The sequence below is a fragment of the Myotis myotis genome, unplaced genomic scaffold (assembly GCF_014108235.1).
Source record: "Myotis myotis isolate mMyoMyo1 unplaced genomic scaffold, mMyoMyo1.p scaffold_m19_p_2, whole genome shotgun sequence".
NCBI classification, from domain to species: Eukaryota; Metazoa; Chordata; class Mammalia; order Chiroptera; family Vespertilionidae; genus Myotis; species Myotis myotis.
The window spans coordinates 174986876-175001775 of record NW_023416324.1 but is presented as its reverse complement, the minus strand read 5'-3'; the positions used below and the strand labels follow the sequence as shown (position 1 = coordinate 175001775).

The following is a 14900-nucleotide window of genomic DNA, read 5'->3' as shown; positions in this document are numbered from 1 at the left end:
CCTTTAAAAAAATGCTACTTTCAGAAATTACCTAAGAGCCTTTTGAATATACTTAGGGATGCCAAGTATGTGTGCTCTGAGGATACTTAGTTTTAGCAGTCAGCCAAACGTCTTTGCAGACAAGTTTGGTAAACCGGTAGGTGACCAAATACCATTTTGGGTCTTGACTTTTTTTTTTAATATATTTTTATTGATTTCAGAGAGGAAGGAAGGAGAGAGAGAGAGAGAAACATTAGTGATGAGAATCATTGATTGGCTGCTTCCCACACACCTCACACTGGGGATCCAGCCCACAACCCAAGCATGTGCCCTGACCGGGAATCGAACTGTGACCTCCTGGTTCATAGGTCGATGCTCAACCACCTAGCCACGTCAGCCGGGCTTGACTTATTTTTGACTGTAGATAATGTAAGTGATTTTTATCAGAGCCTAAAGTCAGTTGTACAGATGGAGTATAAAATGTTTAATGTTGGCAGGATTTTCAAATAGGTATTCCTTCTAGTGAAACTACTTTGAAGGAGCTCGCATTCACTTGAATGTATACATTTTGGCTCATTAAATAACCAATTCCATTATGTTATAGTATCTTTTTATCTTTTTATACAGTAAAACTACTTTACTTATTCTACACATTCTTTTTTTTTTTTTAATATATTTTATTGATTTTTTACAGAGAGGAAGGGAGAGAGATAGAGAGTTAGAAACATCGATGAGAGAGAAACATCGATCAGCTGCCTCCTGCACATCTCCCACTGGGGATATGCCTGCAACCCAGGTACATGCCCTTGACCGGAACCGAACCCGGGACCCTTCAGTCCGCAGGCCGACGCTCTATCCACTGAGCCAAACCGGTTTCGGCTATTCTACACATTCTTACAAGCTTCTTGTCCCTTTTCAGATTGGTGAAGTGGTCACCTTTGTAGGATGAATCCTTAAGTGTTTCTTCTGTAACAGTTTCAAGGTTGTAGGTTTTCAACCCTTAAAGATGAAAACTAAATAGTGAGGAAAAGGGAAGTGTGGTGGAAAATGCTTTAAAGTTCCATTTCGCAAATTTTATTTTGTTTATACTTAACTTTTAAATCTGCCTTGCTTACAGGAAGTCCTACAAACAAGCTCTCTACTGCCTCTCAAGCCTCCCAAGGAACAGGTTCCCCTATTCCTAAAATTCATGGAAGTAGTTTTGTAACATCTGTCAAGGTAACCTTCTATTACATTATTGCACTTCGCTAGTTTTAAAGATCGTGTGTTTGAGTTCAACAGTAATTTGTTAGTTGATATTGCAAACTTCATAAAGTAAAACCTTCAGGCTAATAAGTATCTTGAAGATCATCTTACTCCAGACTTCTGTACCTTTCCTTGATCTTTTCCTTATGTAGAAAATGTTTCTCAACACTTCTGTCAATTGGTAACCCAGTCTCTATTTGAAAACTTACTATGGTGAGGCAGCCTATTTTTTGGGTGGACGGGGGCAGCTTTATTATAAATTTTTCCTTCTAAAAATATTCATCTGGCAAAACATCCTTTTTTCCTATATTTGCACCAGCAAGAAGTAAATATATTTTCTTTTCCACATGTCAGCCATTTAGTTACTTGAAAATAATTCCTCTTTCCAAAATTTATTCTTTTATTTTTCAGGGAATAAGTCCTTTGAAATTTGGAATTCCAAATGTTATCTGACTTATTCAGATCAAAGTGCTAGCTATCTGTTCACTGTTTGGCAAAGACAATTCTTGCTGTTTGGTTAGTTATTTAACTTATTTGTCATTGTCATGGCTGTCTTAAGGCTAGAGTTTTTGAGGTATAAACTCCTGTGTGAGAATTGCCAAGAATTCAAAGATCATCTCTTACATGACTAAGTGTAAGAATTTATTGGTGATGATATTGAATAGTTTCCTGGTCCAGGGCAAGGTTTTTCTCTAAATTCAGTGTAATGTGTGAGCACTGTGTTTATACAAATGTCTGAATTGTAATAATTTTGTTTCTTGCCCCTAACATTTATTTATGACAAATTGACTCTGAGATTTGCATTTTGCATTTGAGAATTGGAGACAAATGACAGTATTTTAAATGTAGACTTTTGCTGTCTTTACAGTTGCTGTTTGTTCAAGTTCTTTTTGTTGTTGTTGTTGTTGTTTTTTTTTTTAAATATATTTTATTGATTTTTACAGAGAGGAAGGGAGAGGGATAGAGAGTTAGAAACATTAATGAGAGAGAAACATCGACCAGCTGCCTCTTGCACACTCCCTACTGGGGATGTGCCTGCAACCAAGGTACATGCCCTTGACCAGAATCGAACCTGGGACCTTTCAGTCTGCAGGCCAACGCTCTATCCACTGAGTCAAACTGGTTAGGGCGTGTTGTTGTTTTGCTTTTTAAATGTTTATTGAAAAATTTCCATGTCCTGGGTATTTATTCTGAGTACAGACAACAAGTCAAGTTGTGAGTATTATAAAAAGGATATGCTGAAGCACTGACTGCTGTTTCATTCATTTATTTAGTGCCTAGGCTCTAGGGAGAGAAAAGAAAGAAGACATAGCGCCTGTCCTTTACTAGCTTACCATTTGGCAGGAGACTAGACCCAGAATCCAGTGAGTTGACCAAATATGAGAGGTAGTATGATAGGCATCTTCTAGTATACAGTGGGGCACAAATGAGTAGCTTCCTGCCAAGTTACTAGTCTTGCTTTGCATTTGGTTTCCTTTTTAAATATATTTTTATTGATTTCAGAGAGGAAGGGAGAGGGAGAAAGAGAGAGAAGCATCAGTGATGAGAGGGTATCATTGATCGGCTGCCTCCTGCATGCCCCTCACTGGGGATTGAGCCCTCAACCCGGGCATGTGCCCTGACCGGGATTCGAACCATGACCTCCTGGTTTATAGGTCAATGCTCAACCACTGAGCCACACCGGCCAGGCGCATGTGGTTTCTAAAATAATATTAAAATGCAGGTGTTGAGGCTTAGAAGACCCCAAAGAGTTTTGGGCTTTTTGTTTTGGTTTGGTTTTTGATTGTTTATCGTGCTAGAGAATGTTACAGATTTGTATTAAATATGACTATAAAGTATCTAAAGTCACTCGTTTTATCTTAATTGTGCAATATGTATTTTTACATTCACAGCAGGAGGATTCTTTGTTTGCATCTATGCCGCCTCTTTGCCCAATTGGGAGTCACCCTAAGGTTCAAAGCCCCAAACCTATAACTGGAGGACTTGGAGCTTTCACAAAAGTGAGTATTTTTTCAGGGATCATCCTGCAAGTCAGTATGGTCTTACATAGTCTTTTTTGTGGCATGTTGGAGTTGGTTGACACTACCTCACAACATGTAACTTTTTAATCAGCCTCAGTTCTAAGACCAGATCCTATTTTGGAGACATGCTTCCGTTTATTCAGTGGTGGCCACAGGCCAGCCCTTGGAGCCCAGGGAGATGGCAACTTCAGAGAGCACGGTGTGTTTCTCTCTGCTGCCAAGTGTGCCAGTATCTAAAACAAACGAGTAGGTTGAGTTTGCAGATACACAGGATCAAATCCAGATCCTGCTTTGTCCCTTTAGTAGCTGTTATGGGCTACCTTTAAGCCGTGGTTTTACTCTTCTGGTGGAGCCATTCTTTACAGACCAGGCTTCATTAATTTATTCATTCCTGTGAACAGAATAGATTCAGATATTAGTAGTTCTTTTCTTGGGATGTTTATTCAGTATCATTATCATATTTGTTGCAAGGTAATCATCAAACAGGAACCTGGCGACGCCTCTCACGTGCCCACAACTGGAGCTGCCAGCCAGTCACCACTCCCCCAGTATGTGACTGTGAAAGGGGGTCACATGATAGCTGTGTCCCCTCAAAAACAGGTCATAGCTGCTGGAGAAGGGACTGCCCAATCACCAAAGATTCAGCCCTCCAAGGTTTGTGTTGGGTAGGGATGGGGAGGTAACAAGTATGGCCATTCTTTGTCTAAATAATTGACAAGTGCTGAAAAGATACAGGGTGACAGGGTTGCTGATCCCAGAAAAGCCTGTAGATGAAAGCCCCACTGGAAAAGCAAGTTAGTCACCATGCAGTCCATCTGCTCTTTAACCATTGACCAGGGCAGGGCATGTCTTATAGAGGGTCCTGGGACAGCCAGGCACAGGGCACAACGTCATCTCTGGCAGTGAGGGTGATTGACTTCCTGAGCACAGCTTTCCACAGGATTCAGTCTAAAGTGGGTAACCAACAGGACCAAGGCCTACTGTTTTACTTCATTATTTCTGATAGGAGAGTGCATAGTTTATACCTCTGATGTCCACGCTGTGTGATCTGTTTAATAATTCTTGGCTCTTTGGAGAGTTTCCTTTCTTTACAATTTGGAGGTGTGGGGAATTATGTGTTGGGAGAACTGTAAAATTGCACATAGATTCATGTTTTATAGCTAATAAGCAACAGGATTTGAACCCAAGTCTGTTGACTCCAAGACTCCTTATTCCAGAACTAATTAAAATTTGCGAGACATAACCTAAACATGCTTTTAGAACATCCAGAATTAAATTATCTCACTTTTTTTTTTAATATATATTTTATTGATTTTTTACAGAGAGGAAGGGAAAGGGATAGAGAGTTAGAAACATCGATCAGCTGCCTCCTGCACACTCCCCACTGGGGATGTGCCTGCAACCAAGGTACATGCCCTTGACTGAAATCGAACCTGGGACCCTTGAGTCCGCAGGCCGACGCTCTATCCACTGAGCCAAACCGGTTAGGGCAATTATCTCACTTTTAGGGCAGATATATTCTAAAGCTCTTGAGAATATTATGTGAAGTGTTTGCTTTTCAACTTGAGAGCCAGGCTGTCTAGGGAGAGTGAATTGTTTTAGAGGAATACTTTAAAGTAGAAAAAGGTTTTAGATATTTTGGTTAGACTACATAGCTACAGAGGGATCAAGATAAAAATTTATAGTGTTGCCCACCCGGCGAGGCTCAGTGGTTGAGCATTGACCTATGAACCAGGAGGTCACACTTGGATTTCCAGTCACATGCCAGGGTTTCAGGCTCAATCCCCAGTGTGTGGCCTGCAGGAGGCAGACAATCAATGATTCTCTCACATTGATGTTTCTATCTCTTACTCCCTCTCCATCTTGGAAATCAAGATAAATTTTTTTTTTTTTAAATTTATAGTGTTACATAAGTGGTTCTAAAATCTGTAAGAGTCCGTTACCTACTTTCCCAAACTTATCTGGTCATAAGAATCGTCTTCTGATTTAAAAACATAAATGCGTAGGCCCCTATCTCAAACTTACTGAATCAGAATCTTCCTGGGGGCCTCGGGAATCTGGATTTTTAAAAAGCTCCCCTACTGACTCACGATTAGGCAAATTTAGGAACCACTGTGCTGCAGCATCAAATTTGACTTTGTGGCTTCCATAGCCTGAATCACTAAGACAGGTGCCTCAGTTGCATCCTAATCTCCCTCTGTTGTTTCGTCAGGGACAGCATTTTGTCTATGTTCTTAAGTGAGCAAATTATTGCCATGAGGACTTCCTACTCAGATACTTCCTATATGTTCTTCAAAATCTATTTTACTTCACCTGGCGATGGTATGGTATTACTGATGTAGGTTTTTGAATTAATACAGCATTTCTGTTTATGCTCAGGATAAGTTAGTGGATTTTGCAAATCCACTTATCCAGTAATGCTCTACTGGCTTTTTTGTCACATTGCCACCTACCTAATGGCAATGACAACTGAGAGGGAGTGGATGGGTTTGTGCTAGAATGCTCTGAATAAAGTTTAAGGGCACCTGAAAAGAAAGCCACATAAGAATGTGAAAGAACTGCAAAGGAGCAGTAGGAGCATGAGGAAAGACATCACTGTTCATCCAGGAAATTTAAGTCATGCTTTGGACTCGAGATCAGGAGCTATCTGCAAGTACACCCTGGTTATTGCTGAAGTGCATTTGTAGAAACTGCTGGAAAACAGAAGGGTGAACCAAATGGTGTTGTTTTACAACTTCAATACAACTTCAGCACAATAAAAACACAGCATATCATATTCATGAGAGTAGAGAGAAGTACTGCTTTTGACATGCAAGGGGACAAGAATTAGTGGGTTCTTGCGGGAGTTAAGCAGTATAGATAGTAAAAAAGCATATACAGAATCTTGCTGACTTGCAAAGGTCTGTAAAGGGGGCAGGAAAGGCAGAAATAGAAACATTGCATCAAAATGATCTATATAATAAAAGGCTAAGCGACCATTATGGCGGAACAACCAGAACAACCAGTCACTATGATGCTCACTGACCACCAGGGGGCAGACGCTCAGTGCAGGAGCTGCCCCCTGGTGGTCAGTGTGCTCCCACGGGGAACGCAACTCAGCCAGAAGCCAGGCTCACGGCTGGTGAGCGCAGCAGTGGTGGCAGCAGGAGCAACAAATTGAGCTGTAAGGAGCAAGGGGTCCCAGACCTCTCTTCCCAACCCAGTGCACGAATATTGTGCACCGGGCCTCTAGTATATTTATAACAATACAGAACAAAGAGTGTCTGCCTTGTAAAACTAGAAGGAAATTAGGAATACAGAGAAGGTTTTAGGCCAAAATGTTGTATTATTTAAAAAAAAGGGCAAAGCTAATTTGGGGTTATAGTGTCCTACTTAAGAGCCTTCCTTGTGGTGTCCATAGACAGCTGTGTGTAGGATTCCCACCAATAGAATGCCAGACTTAACTCATTCTTGGTTATTTTAGAACAGAGGAGGAGCTGTTATCCTGTGAGTGCTATGCTCCTGGTGCAGTGGTTCTCAACCTGTGGGTCGCGACCCCTTTGGCGGTCGAACGACCCTTTCACAGGGGTCGCCTAAGACCATCCTGCATATCAGATATTTACATTACGATTCATAACAGTAGCAACATTACAGTTATGAAGTAGCAACGAAAATAATTTTATGGTTGGGTCACAACATGAGGAACTGTATTTAAAGGGCCAGAAGGTTGAGAACCACTGTCCTAGTGGATAAGCTTGGCTAATAAAAACTGTCCTCCTGTGGCCAACTTAGGATACCATGTTTTATTTGGCTCTGGGAGAGATTGTGTCATATCCTGGAAATTTTGAAGCAATTGAATGTAAGGATAGAGATTGGCACATGGAGGGAAAAGCAAGTCAGATGCATGGAATTTGGGGGAAGAAATTAAAATAGGTCCAATATGTGTGTATTATTTTCTTTAAGAACTTTTCTTTCTTTAGGAACATGAAAATAGATTATGTATAATTTAACTTATGCAATAGGTTTTTAAATTTGATATATTTAAGAAATGTGCCCTAGCCGGCCGGTTTGGCTCAGTGGATAGAGCATCAGCCTGCGGACCGAAGGGTCCCAGGTTCGATTCCAGTCAAGGGCACATGCCTGGGTTGCGGGCTCGGTCCAACGTGCAGGAGGCAGCCAATCAATGATTCCCTCTCATCATTGATGTTTCTATCTCTCTCTTCCTCTCCCTTCCTCTCTGAAATCAATAAAAATATATTAAAAAAAAAATGTGAAGACTTGTCTTAGGAAAAAAAGTTCAACTGCTGTACCCAAGATATCCAAAAATCATACTTACGTAAGTTTATTTCTATCATACATAAAGAACCAGTGGGCAGCTTTGTATTGATTCCACAGTCATCAAGAATCTAGACTTCTATTTAGTTGCTCTGTCATTCTCAAAATTTGATTTTCATCTTGTGGGCTAAGAGAGCTATTTCAACTCAAGCTATCATATTCATATTTCTGGCCAGTAGCGGGAGAGAAGAGGAAGGGCGGAGGGGAGAAGCATAACCCAAAAGTTGCACTTATCACTTCTGTTCATGAGCCTTTAGCCAGAAATCAGATGACAAACCTACTTGTTCGGGGGCTGGGAGATATAGTCAATAGTCTATGTGACTGTATCCCTAGCTGAAAATTGGGGCCTCTGTGAGACAGAAAACAGAATGAATATTGAAGTTCAACTGGCAGTTTCTGCTTTACACCAAAAATATTTTTCTACTATTAGAAAATATTTTTCTACTATTAGAAAACTTTTTGATTAGTAAGAAGAGTTTTTATATCTCCACATCTCTAGGGGGAATGACTTTCCCAGCTCTGTTGCAGCCACAGCAACTCCATTGCCTGCAGAATGAGGGTGGTAGTCAGAATAAAGAGATTTGGGTAATCCTAAGGGATTGGTTCAACCATGCCAGGATAGCTGGGAGAATTTCTTTTCATTTTAGGCTAACTTGCTTTTTTAAAAATTGGTTCTTTCTTTTGTTTCTTCCTTCTTTCCTTCCCTCCTCTCTAAACTTACGTAAAAGTGGAGAGACTGTTATAATGAATCCCATGTGCCTGTTATCCAGTTTCAACAATTATCAGAATTTTTGCTAATCTTCTAGAATATTTTAAAACAGACATCAGATGTTACATACTTTAATTTCTCTCTAACAATCTAGGGTTTAAGATCAAAGTCCTCTGCCCTGGACAAATGCTGATGACATTGACAAATGCTAAAGACATTGACAAATGCTTGTCCTGTGGCTCTTTTCTCTCCATCTGTGGAGTTTCATGGATTACCTTTCTTTAGTTAGTGAGTGCCATGGTTAGCTTGGCATTTCATAAACTTATTCTCGTTTATACCTTGGAATCTTATGAGGTAAATATTATAGGTGAGGTGTCTAAAGCTAAACCTCAAAGAGGTTAAATAACTTACCTAGCTACTAACTGATGAAACAAAACTGGGGAAACAGGTGTGACTGTTTAGAAAAACCTGTCCTCTATATCAGTGGTTCTCAACCTTGGCTGCACATTAGAATCACCTGGGAATCTTTTTAAAATCCTGATTTCTGGGCCTCATCCTCCGGAAATTCTGTTTCTTTGTTACTAATGTTGTGGCCTCACCCCATAACAAAGAAACAGAATTTCCGGAGGATGTGGCCCAGAAATCAGGATTTTAAAAAGATTCCCAGGTGATTCTAATGTGCAGCCAAGGCTGAGAACCACTGCTCTATATTATACTGTGGTTCATGTCAGGTGATTAAGGGACCATTTTCTTTTTCTGGGGGAGAAGGGGTTTGTTTGTTTGTTTGTTTTGTTAATTCTCACCTGAGGATATTTTTCCATTAATTTTTAGAGAGAGTGGAAGGGAGGGGTAGAGACAGAGAGAGAGAGAACATTGATGTGAAAGAGACACATTGATTGGCTGCCTCCCACACATGCCCCAACCAGGGCTGGAGATCGAGCCTGAAACTGAAGTACGTGCCCTTGACCGGAATAGAACCCGGGATCCTTCAGCCTGAGGGCCAATGCTGTATCCACTGAGCCAAACTGGCTAGGGTGGGACCATTTTCTTTACATCAGTCATATTGTCCAAGCACATGGCAAGTGCATTTCTCTATATTTACATTCTTTGAAAAGAAACCATGTATGATTTAGTAATTATTTAACTTAAAAATCCCATTCATCAGTTGTGTTTGGTTTATCTTTTTGTCCCATCTCTTAAGTAATACTATTTTTTATATATATTTTATTGATTTTTCACAGAGAGAAAGGGAGAGGGATAGAGAGTTAGAAACTCTCAATGGGAGAGAAACATCGATCAGCTGCCTCCTGCACACCCCCCACTGGGGATGTGCCCGCAACCAAGGTACATGCCCTTGACCAGAATGGAACCCGGGACCCTTGAGTCTGCAGGCCGGCACTCTATCCACTGAGCCAAACCAGTCAGGGCTTAAGTAATACCATTATTTTTTAATTTAGAAATATTCTAAGACTCTTTAGAATTCTTTTTTTTTTTTAATATATTTTATTGATTTTTTACAGAGAGGAAGGGAGAGGGATAGAGAGTTAGAAACATCAGTGAGAGAGAAATGTCGATCAGCTGCCTCCTGCACACCCCCCACTGGGGATATGCCCACAACCAAGGTGCATGCCCTTGACCGGAATCGAACCTGGAACCCTTCAGTCCGCAGGCCGACGCTCTATCCACTGAGCCAAACCGGTGGTGGCTAGAATTCTTTAAAATAGAGAATAATATAGTCATTACTCACATATCCTCCACCCTAAATTAACATGTTCATATTTAATTTAAATCATTTTTTTCCCAAATAAAACATGATTGATAAAGGTGAAGTCCACTTTGTTCTTTCCAAAAGCAACACTATCATGAATTTGAATGTGTAGTTTCTCAGTCCATACTTTTATTATGTAAAAACACATAGCTATAAATAACATGTAATGTTTGTGTGTTTGAAGATTTACATCAAAGATACAGTTGACCCTTGAACAAATAGGTTTCAACCGCACAGGTCCACGTATTCACACATTTTTTTCAAGAAATACCTGTACTGTTTGATCTGTGGTTGGGAGTCCACGGATGCAGAGGGCTGACTGTATCCTTTGAGCTACACTATTTTATATGGGGGACTTGAGCATCCGTGGATTTTGGTATCTGCAGGGGTTCCTGAAACCAGCCCCTTTAGATACTGAGGGATACCTGATGCAGTTATGTTTTAGTGGAGACAAAAGTTATACTTGGATTTTTTTTTACTGTGGGGGTAATGGTATCCCAGATGCCTATGTTCAGGGGCCAACTATATTCTTAAAAGTAAAATTGCTACAACATGTTTTATGTGAATTCTCAGTTTTATTAGATATGCCAGTACCTCTCTGAGTGGCTGTACAGATACACTTAAACAAGCAGTGAACAAAAGCTCCTGTTTCTTCATATCCTCCAGCCAATTCTTTTTTTTTTAAATATATTTTATTGATTTTTTATAGAGAGGAAGGGAGAAGGATAGAGAGTTAGAAACATCGATGAGAGAGAAACATCGATCAGCTGCCTCCTGCACACCCCCCACTGGGGATGTGCCCACAACCAATGTACATGCCCATGACCGGAATCGAACCCGTGACCCCTCAGTCCGCAGGCCGACGCTCTATCCACTGAGCCAAACCGGTCAGGGCCTCCAGTCAATTCTTGGTGTTATCAGACTTTTAAAATTTCCCCCTCCAATCTGATGGGTAAAAGTACTTTCTATTTTCTTTTTTGCCTTTTGAAGGCAGATCTTTTGCCATTCTTGTAAAAATGTTTTCATCTAGATCTGGTGAGAAGGTCTTTTTATGAAATAAATTGTGTCTTCTAATTGAGCATCCTACTGTTTTGTCTTAAAAGAGCTCTGAAGTATTTTCTCACTTTGAAAGAGTTCACTCTATAGTATTTCCAGAACCAGATATTTCTAATGTTCATAATTTGGGTACTGGGCCTTTTTTTAAAAAGTCATTTAAATATTCTTTTTGTTTACACTTTTCCATTTTTAACCAAATGTGTATCTTTAGGAAAGATTAGAAGTATATAGAAAGAGATGGCTTCTTAAAAGTCAGTTGAAAGAAAAAAAATCAGTTGGAAGAGGTGACATCATTGTTAGGAAGGAATTCTAGAGATAAAGAAATAATAGTTCCAGATAGAGGTAATATAGAAGGGGTTACGGAAGAGGTGATATTTGCCCTAGCCAGTTTGGTTCAGTGGATAAAGCATTGACCTGCAGACTGAAGGATCCAGATTCAATTCTGGTCAAGGGCACATACCCGGGTAGCAGGCTCGATCCCCAGTAGGGAGCATGGAGGAGACAACTGATCAGTGATTCTCTCTCATTATTGATGTTTCTGTCTCTCTCCCCCTCTCCCTTCCTCTCTGAAATCAATAAAAATATATTTTTTAAAAAATATATATATAGGGTTATTTAAAAAAACGAAGAGGTGATATTTACATTTTCATAGTGGAGTTTATAGTTCATATATCAGAATGTTTATTGCACAGTTTTTCATAATGTAAAGTTTAGAATTACCTAAATATCCGTGCAGTTATGAAATGTTTACATACATTATGGTATATCAATTCTAATATATTATTACTTGGTTATCTAAAAATGTATTTAAAAAACAATAACTGCTAATGGCTTGTGATATGATGAAGAATTAAAAATTATATGTGTGATCCTAATCTGATTTAAAATGAATATTTAAAAGAATTGGAAGTAAATTCACATTTTATTTATTTAACTTTTGTTTTCCTCTGAAAAATCACAAGTCAGGTAGGGCCAGTGTAATTTGTTGAAGCTTACTGCTGTACATTAAGGGAAATTCTAACCAATGGTTCAGTGGCAACGATTTTTTTAAAGTGCCATGGTTCTTTGACATAATTAGTAGTATGTAGAAGTAAATTAAGACCAATCTAGAATAATCTTTGTGAAGTAATGTACATGAAAAATGCTAATAAACAGTGTTTTAGGGTTACAAAATAACTGAATATTTTGCAGTTTACAATGCTTCCAGGTATTTTAAATAAAGATGAAAAATTTAAAAAAAAAAGTAAATTCACTAAAAATATTGAGAGGATTTTTTTTTCTGAATAAGTAGGATTTTTTCTTACACTTCTGTATTTTCTATGAAAACACGTATTTGTATAATTAAAACAACTAATAGTAGCAGGGGTTAAGAGAAAAATTATAACCTCTTATTGTAATAATTTCCAAATTGTAAGAAATATTGCTGTTCGCATCTATCATAGGTTGCCTTGCTACATTGGATTAGACCTCAAGTACTGTATGTAGAACAGTGCTTTGTTCTTTGCTAGTACACAGTGACTATTCTGTTCTAAGTGCTCTCGAAGGACTTTGAAAAGGAGCACTGCTGGACTTTCCTCTGTTTTGAACAGGTTGTTGGGGTGCCAGTTGGGTCTACTTTACCTTCAACAGTGAAACAGGCTGTGGCAATCAGTGGTGGCCAAATCCTCGTAGCCAAGGCCAGCTCTACCGTTGCCAAAGCAGTTGGTCCAAAGCAAGTTGTGACCCAAGGAGTTGCCAAAGCAATTGTGAGTGGAGGTGGAGGAACCATTGTCGCTCAGCCAGTGCAAACCTTAACCAAAGCCCAGGTCACTGCTGCTGGCCCTCAGAAGAGTGGATCCCAGGGTTCAGGTAATACTGTTTGGGGGTACTCAGCAGCAGTGCCTACCAAAATGTTCTTTGCTAGTGATTTTATTTGGTATTTGGTTCTGTCTAGAAAACCTAGTAAGGTGTGTGTGTGTGTGCGTGTGTGTGTGTGTGTGTGTGTGTGTGTGTGTGAGCAGTAATAAAAATATAGCTTGTTTCTTATGATACTGCTTTTAGGTTTGAAGAATAATTCTCATTTGTCTTCATTTCCACTTTGGGTTGTATTTCATACTTAAAACTTTGTTCAGTCATTGCAGCATTTTGAGATATTAAACATTTGAATGTGTCCTAGGCTTTGATGTGTTGTTTCAGTGAAGGCATGATATTTAAGAACATCTGCCTTTAAAGCATTGTGTATCTGAGAAACAAACTTTAGAGTTTACTTTTTGTTACCTCTTTTTAGTAAGTATTTTATTCTGTGTTTTAATTTTAGAGTCTGTATTGCCCTAAGTTCCATTTTATCTTACTGTCTTTCTTCTCTTTTTCTTCTTTATCATTTTAGTAATGGCAACGTTGCAGCTACCAGCCACTAACTTGGCCAACTTGGCAAATTTGCCACCTGGCACTAAACTTTACCTTACAACAAACAGCAAGAACCCTTCAGGAAAAGGAAAACTGCTGCTCATCCCTCAAGGAGCCATCCTGCGAGCCACCAACAGTGCTAGTTAGTCCATCATTAACTCGTTTGGTTCTTGGGTCTCTGGGTATGTTCATCTCATCCACCTGAGGCTCAGTTTTTACCTGTTTCAGGAAGCATTTCCATAGCTTTGGTGGCATAATGGTAGTATTTGCCCAAATGCACTTAAAACATGTGCATAATTTAACAAGAATTGGCTTTAAGTAATCATAGTCTTACAAGGTGGCACTATTATTTTGGGCTTATCTACTCAGAGTTTGGGATCAGGGCTGGATTACACTGAAGAGGTATGGCTCTTGAGGCTGTGATGGGAGAAAGCTGTCTGTGTGAACTGTAAATGAAGAAAGGTCTTCGTTTCAGAGGTAACTGACAACAGGTGATACCTGGGGAGAAGTTCTATACTTCCAGTAGCCGGAACCTATTTCTATTTTAAAGGAGACAGGAATAGGACTTGGATCAAGGAATCTCCACTTGCCATTGTTCAGATATGCTGCTTAAGTGTGCTAGGTTTGGAGATGGAAAGAGAAATACTGGTTCAGCCTAAATATATGTCTTAAAGCCCCAAGGAATTAAGTGGTGTATCAGACTTATATAAACTGCTTTGACATACAGAGGAAAACAATTTGAGTAGTGTTGTAAAGGGAAAGGTCAAAGGGAATACTTCCCTCTGAATCAGAAATACAATTAGTACAGCATTCAAGTTCATTAGAAATTAGCCACTGCTGCCAAAATGCAGTGTGTGTAAGCTAATCACCATTTTGTTTATTGTGTCTAATGGGTGATTTCCAGTCTCTTAACCTGGTATTTTTTTCTTCATACCCAATTTTTTTCTTTATTCCAGAATTCATCAGTTACTTAGATGTTACTTAATGTACAGTATGTTACCCAAAGGGAAGTAAAAAGGGTCCATAGGCTTTAAAGTGGAATTTGAAGAGCTAACAAGAATGGGACCCTGCCCTAGCCAGTTTGGCTTAGTGGATAGAGTGTCAGCCTGGGAACTGAAATGTCCCAGGTTCAATTCCGGTCAAGGGCACCTGCCCAGGTTGTGGGCTCGATACCCAGTGGGGGACTTGCAGGAGGCAGCCGATCCATGATTCTCATTGTGGATGTTTCTCTCTCCCCCCCCCCCCCCCCACTTCCTTCCTCTCTAAAATCAATAAAAATATATTTTAAAAAATTAAAAAAAAGAATGGGACCCTGAAGTCATCATAAATATGAAGAAAGTCTTAATGTTTTCCAGGGAGATAGAAAGAGTACTGTAAAAGCACACTAAATTCTAGCAATTCCACTGAAATTGAATCAGATGCC

General features: G+C 39.6%; 1 protein-coding gene across 20 annotated transcripts in view; it reads left to right on the top strand.

The window, feature by feature from the left end:
• The window catches only part of YEATS2 (YEATS domain containing 2), a 92389-nt gene that overhangs the window by 51478 nt on the left and 26011 nt on the right, over positions 1 to 14900 (top strand). For 19 of the 20 annotated variants that reach the window (XR_004973903.1, XR_004973905.1, XR_004973904.1 and 16 more), the window contains 5 exons: positions 1097 to 1197; positions 3117 to 3224; positions 3717 to 3899; positions 12682 to 12940; positions 13458 to 13619. Coding sequence is in view for 17 of the 20 variants with exons in the window: in XM_036348175.1 (XP_036204068.1) it covers positions 1097 to 1197; positions 3117 to 3224; positions 3717 to 3899; positions 12682 to 12940; positions 13458 to 13619 (813 nt within the window). In the remaining 3 variants the exon portion in view is untranslated. The remainder of the gene's footprint in view (positions 1 to 1096; positions 1198 to 3116; positions 3225 to 3716; positions 3900 to 12681; positions 12941 to 13457; positions 13620 to 14900) is intronic. The other variant, XM_036348178.1, reaches the window with a different exon arrangement.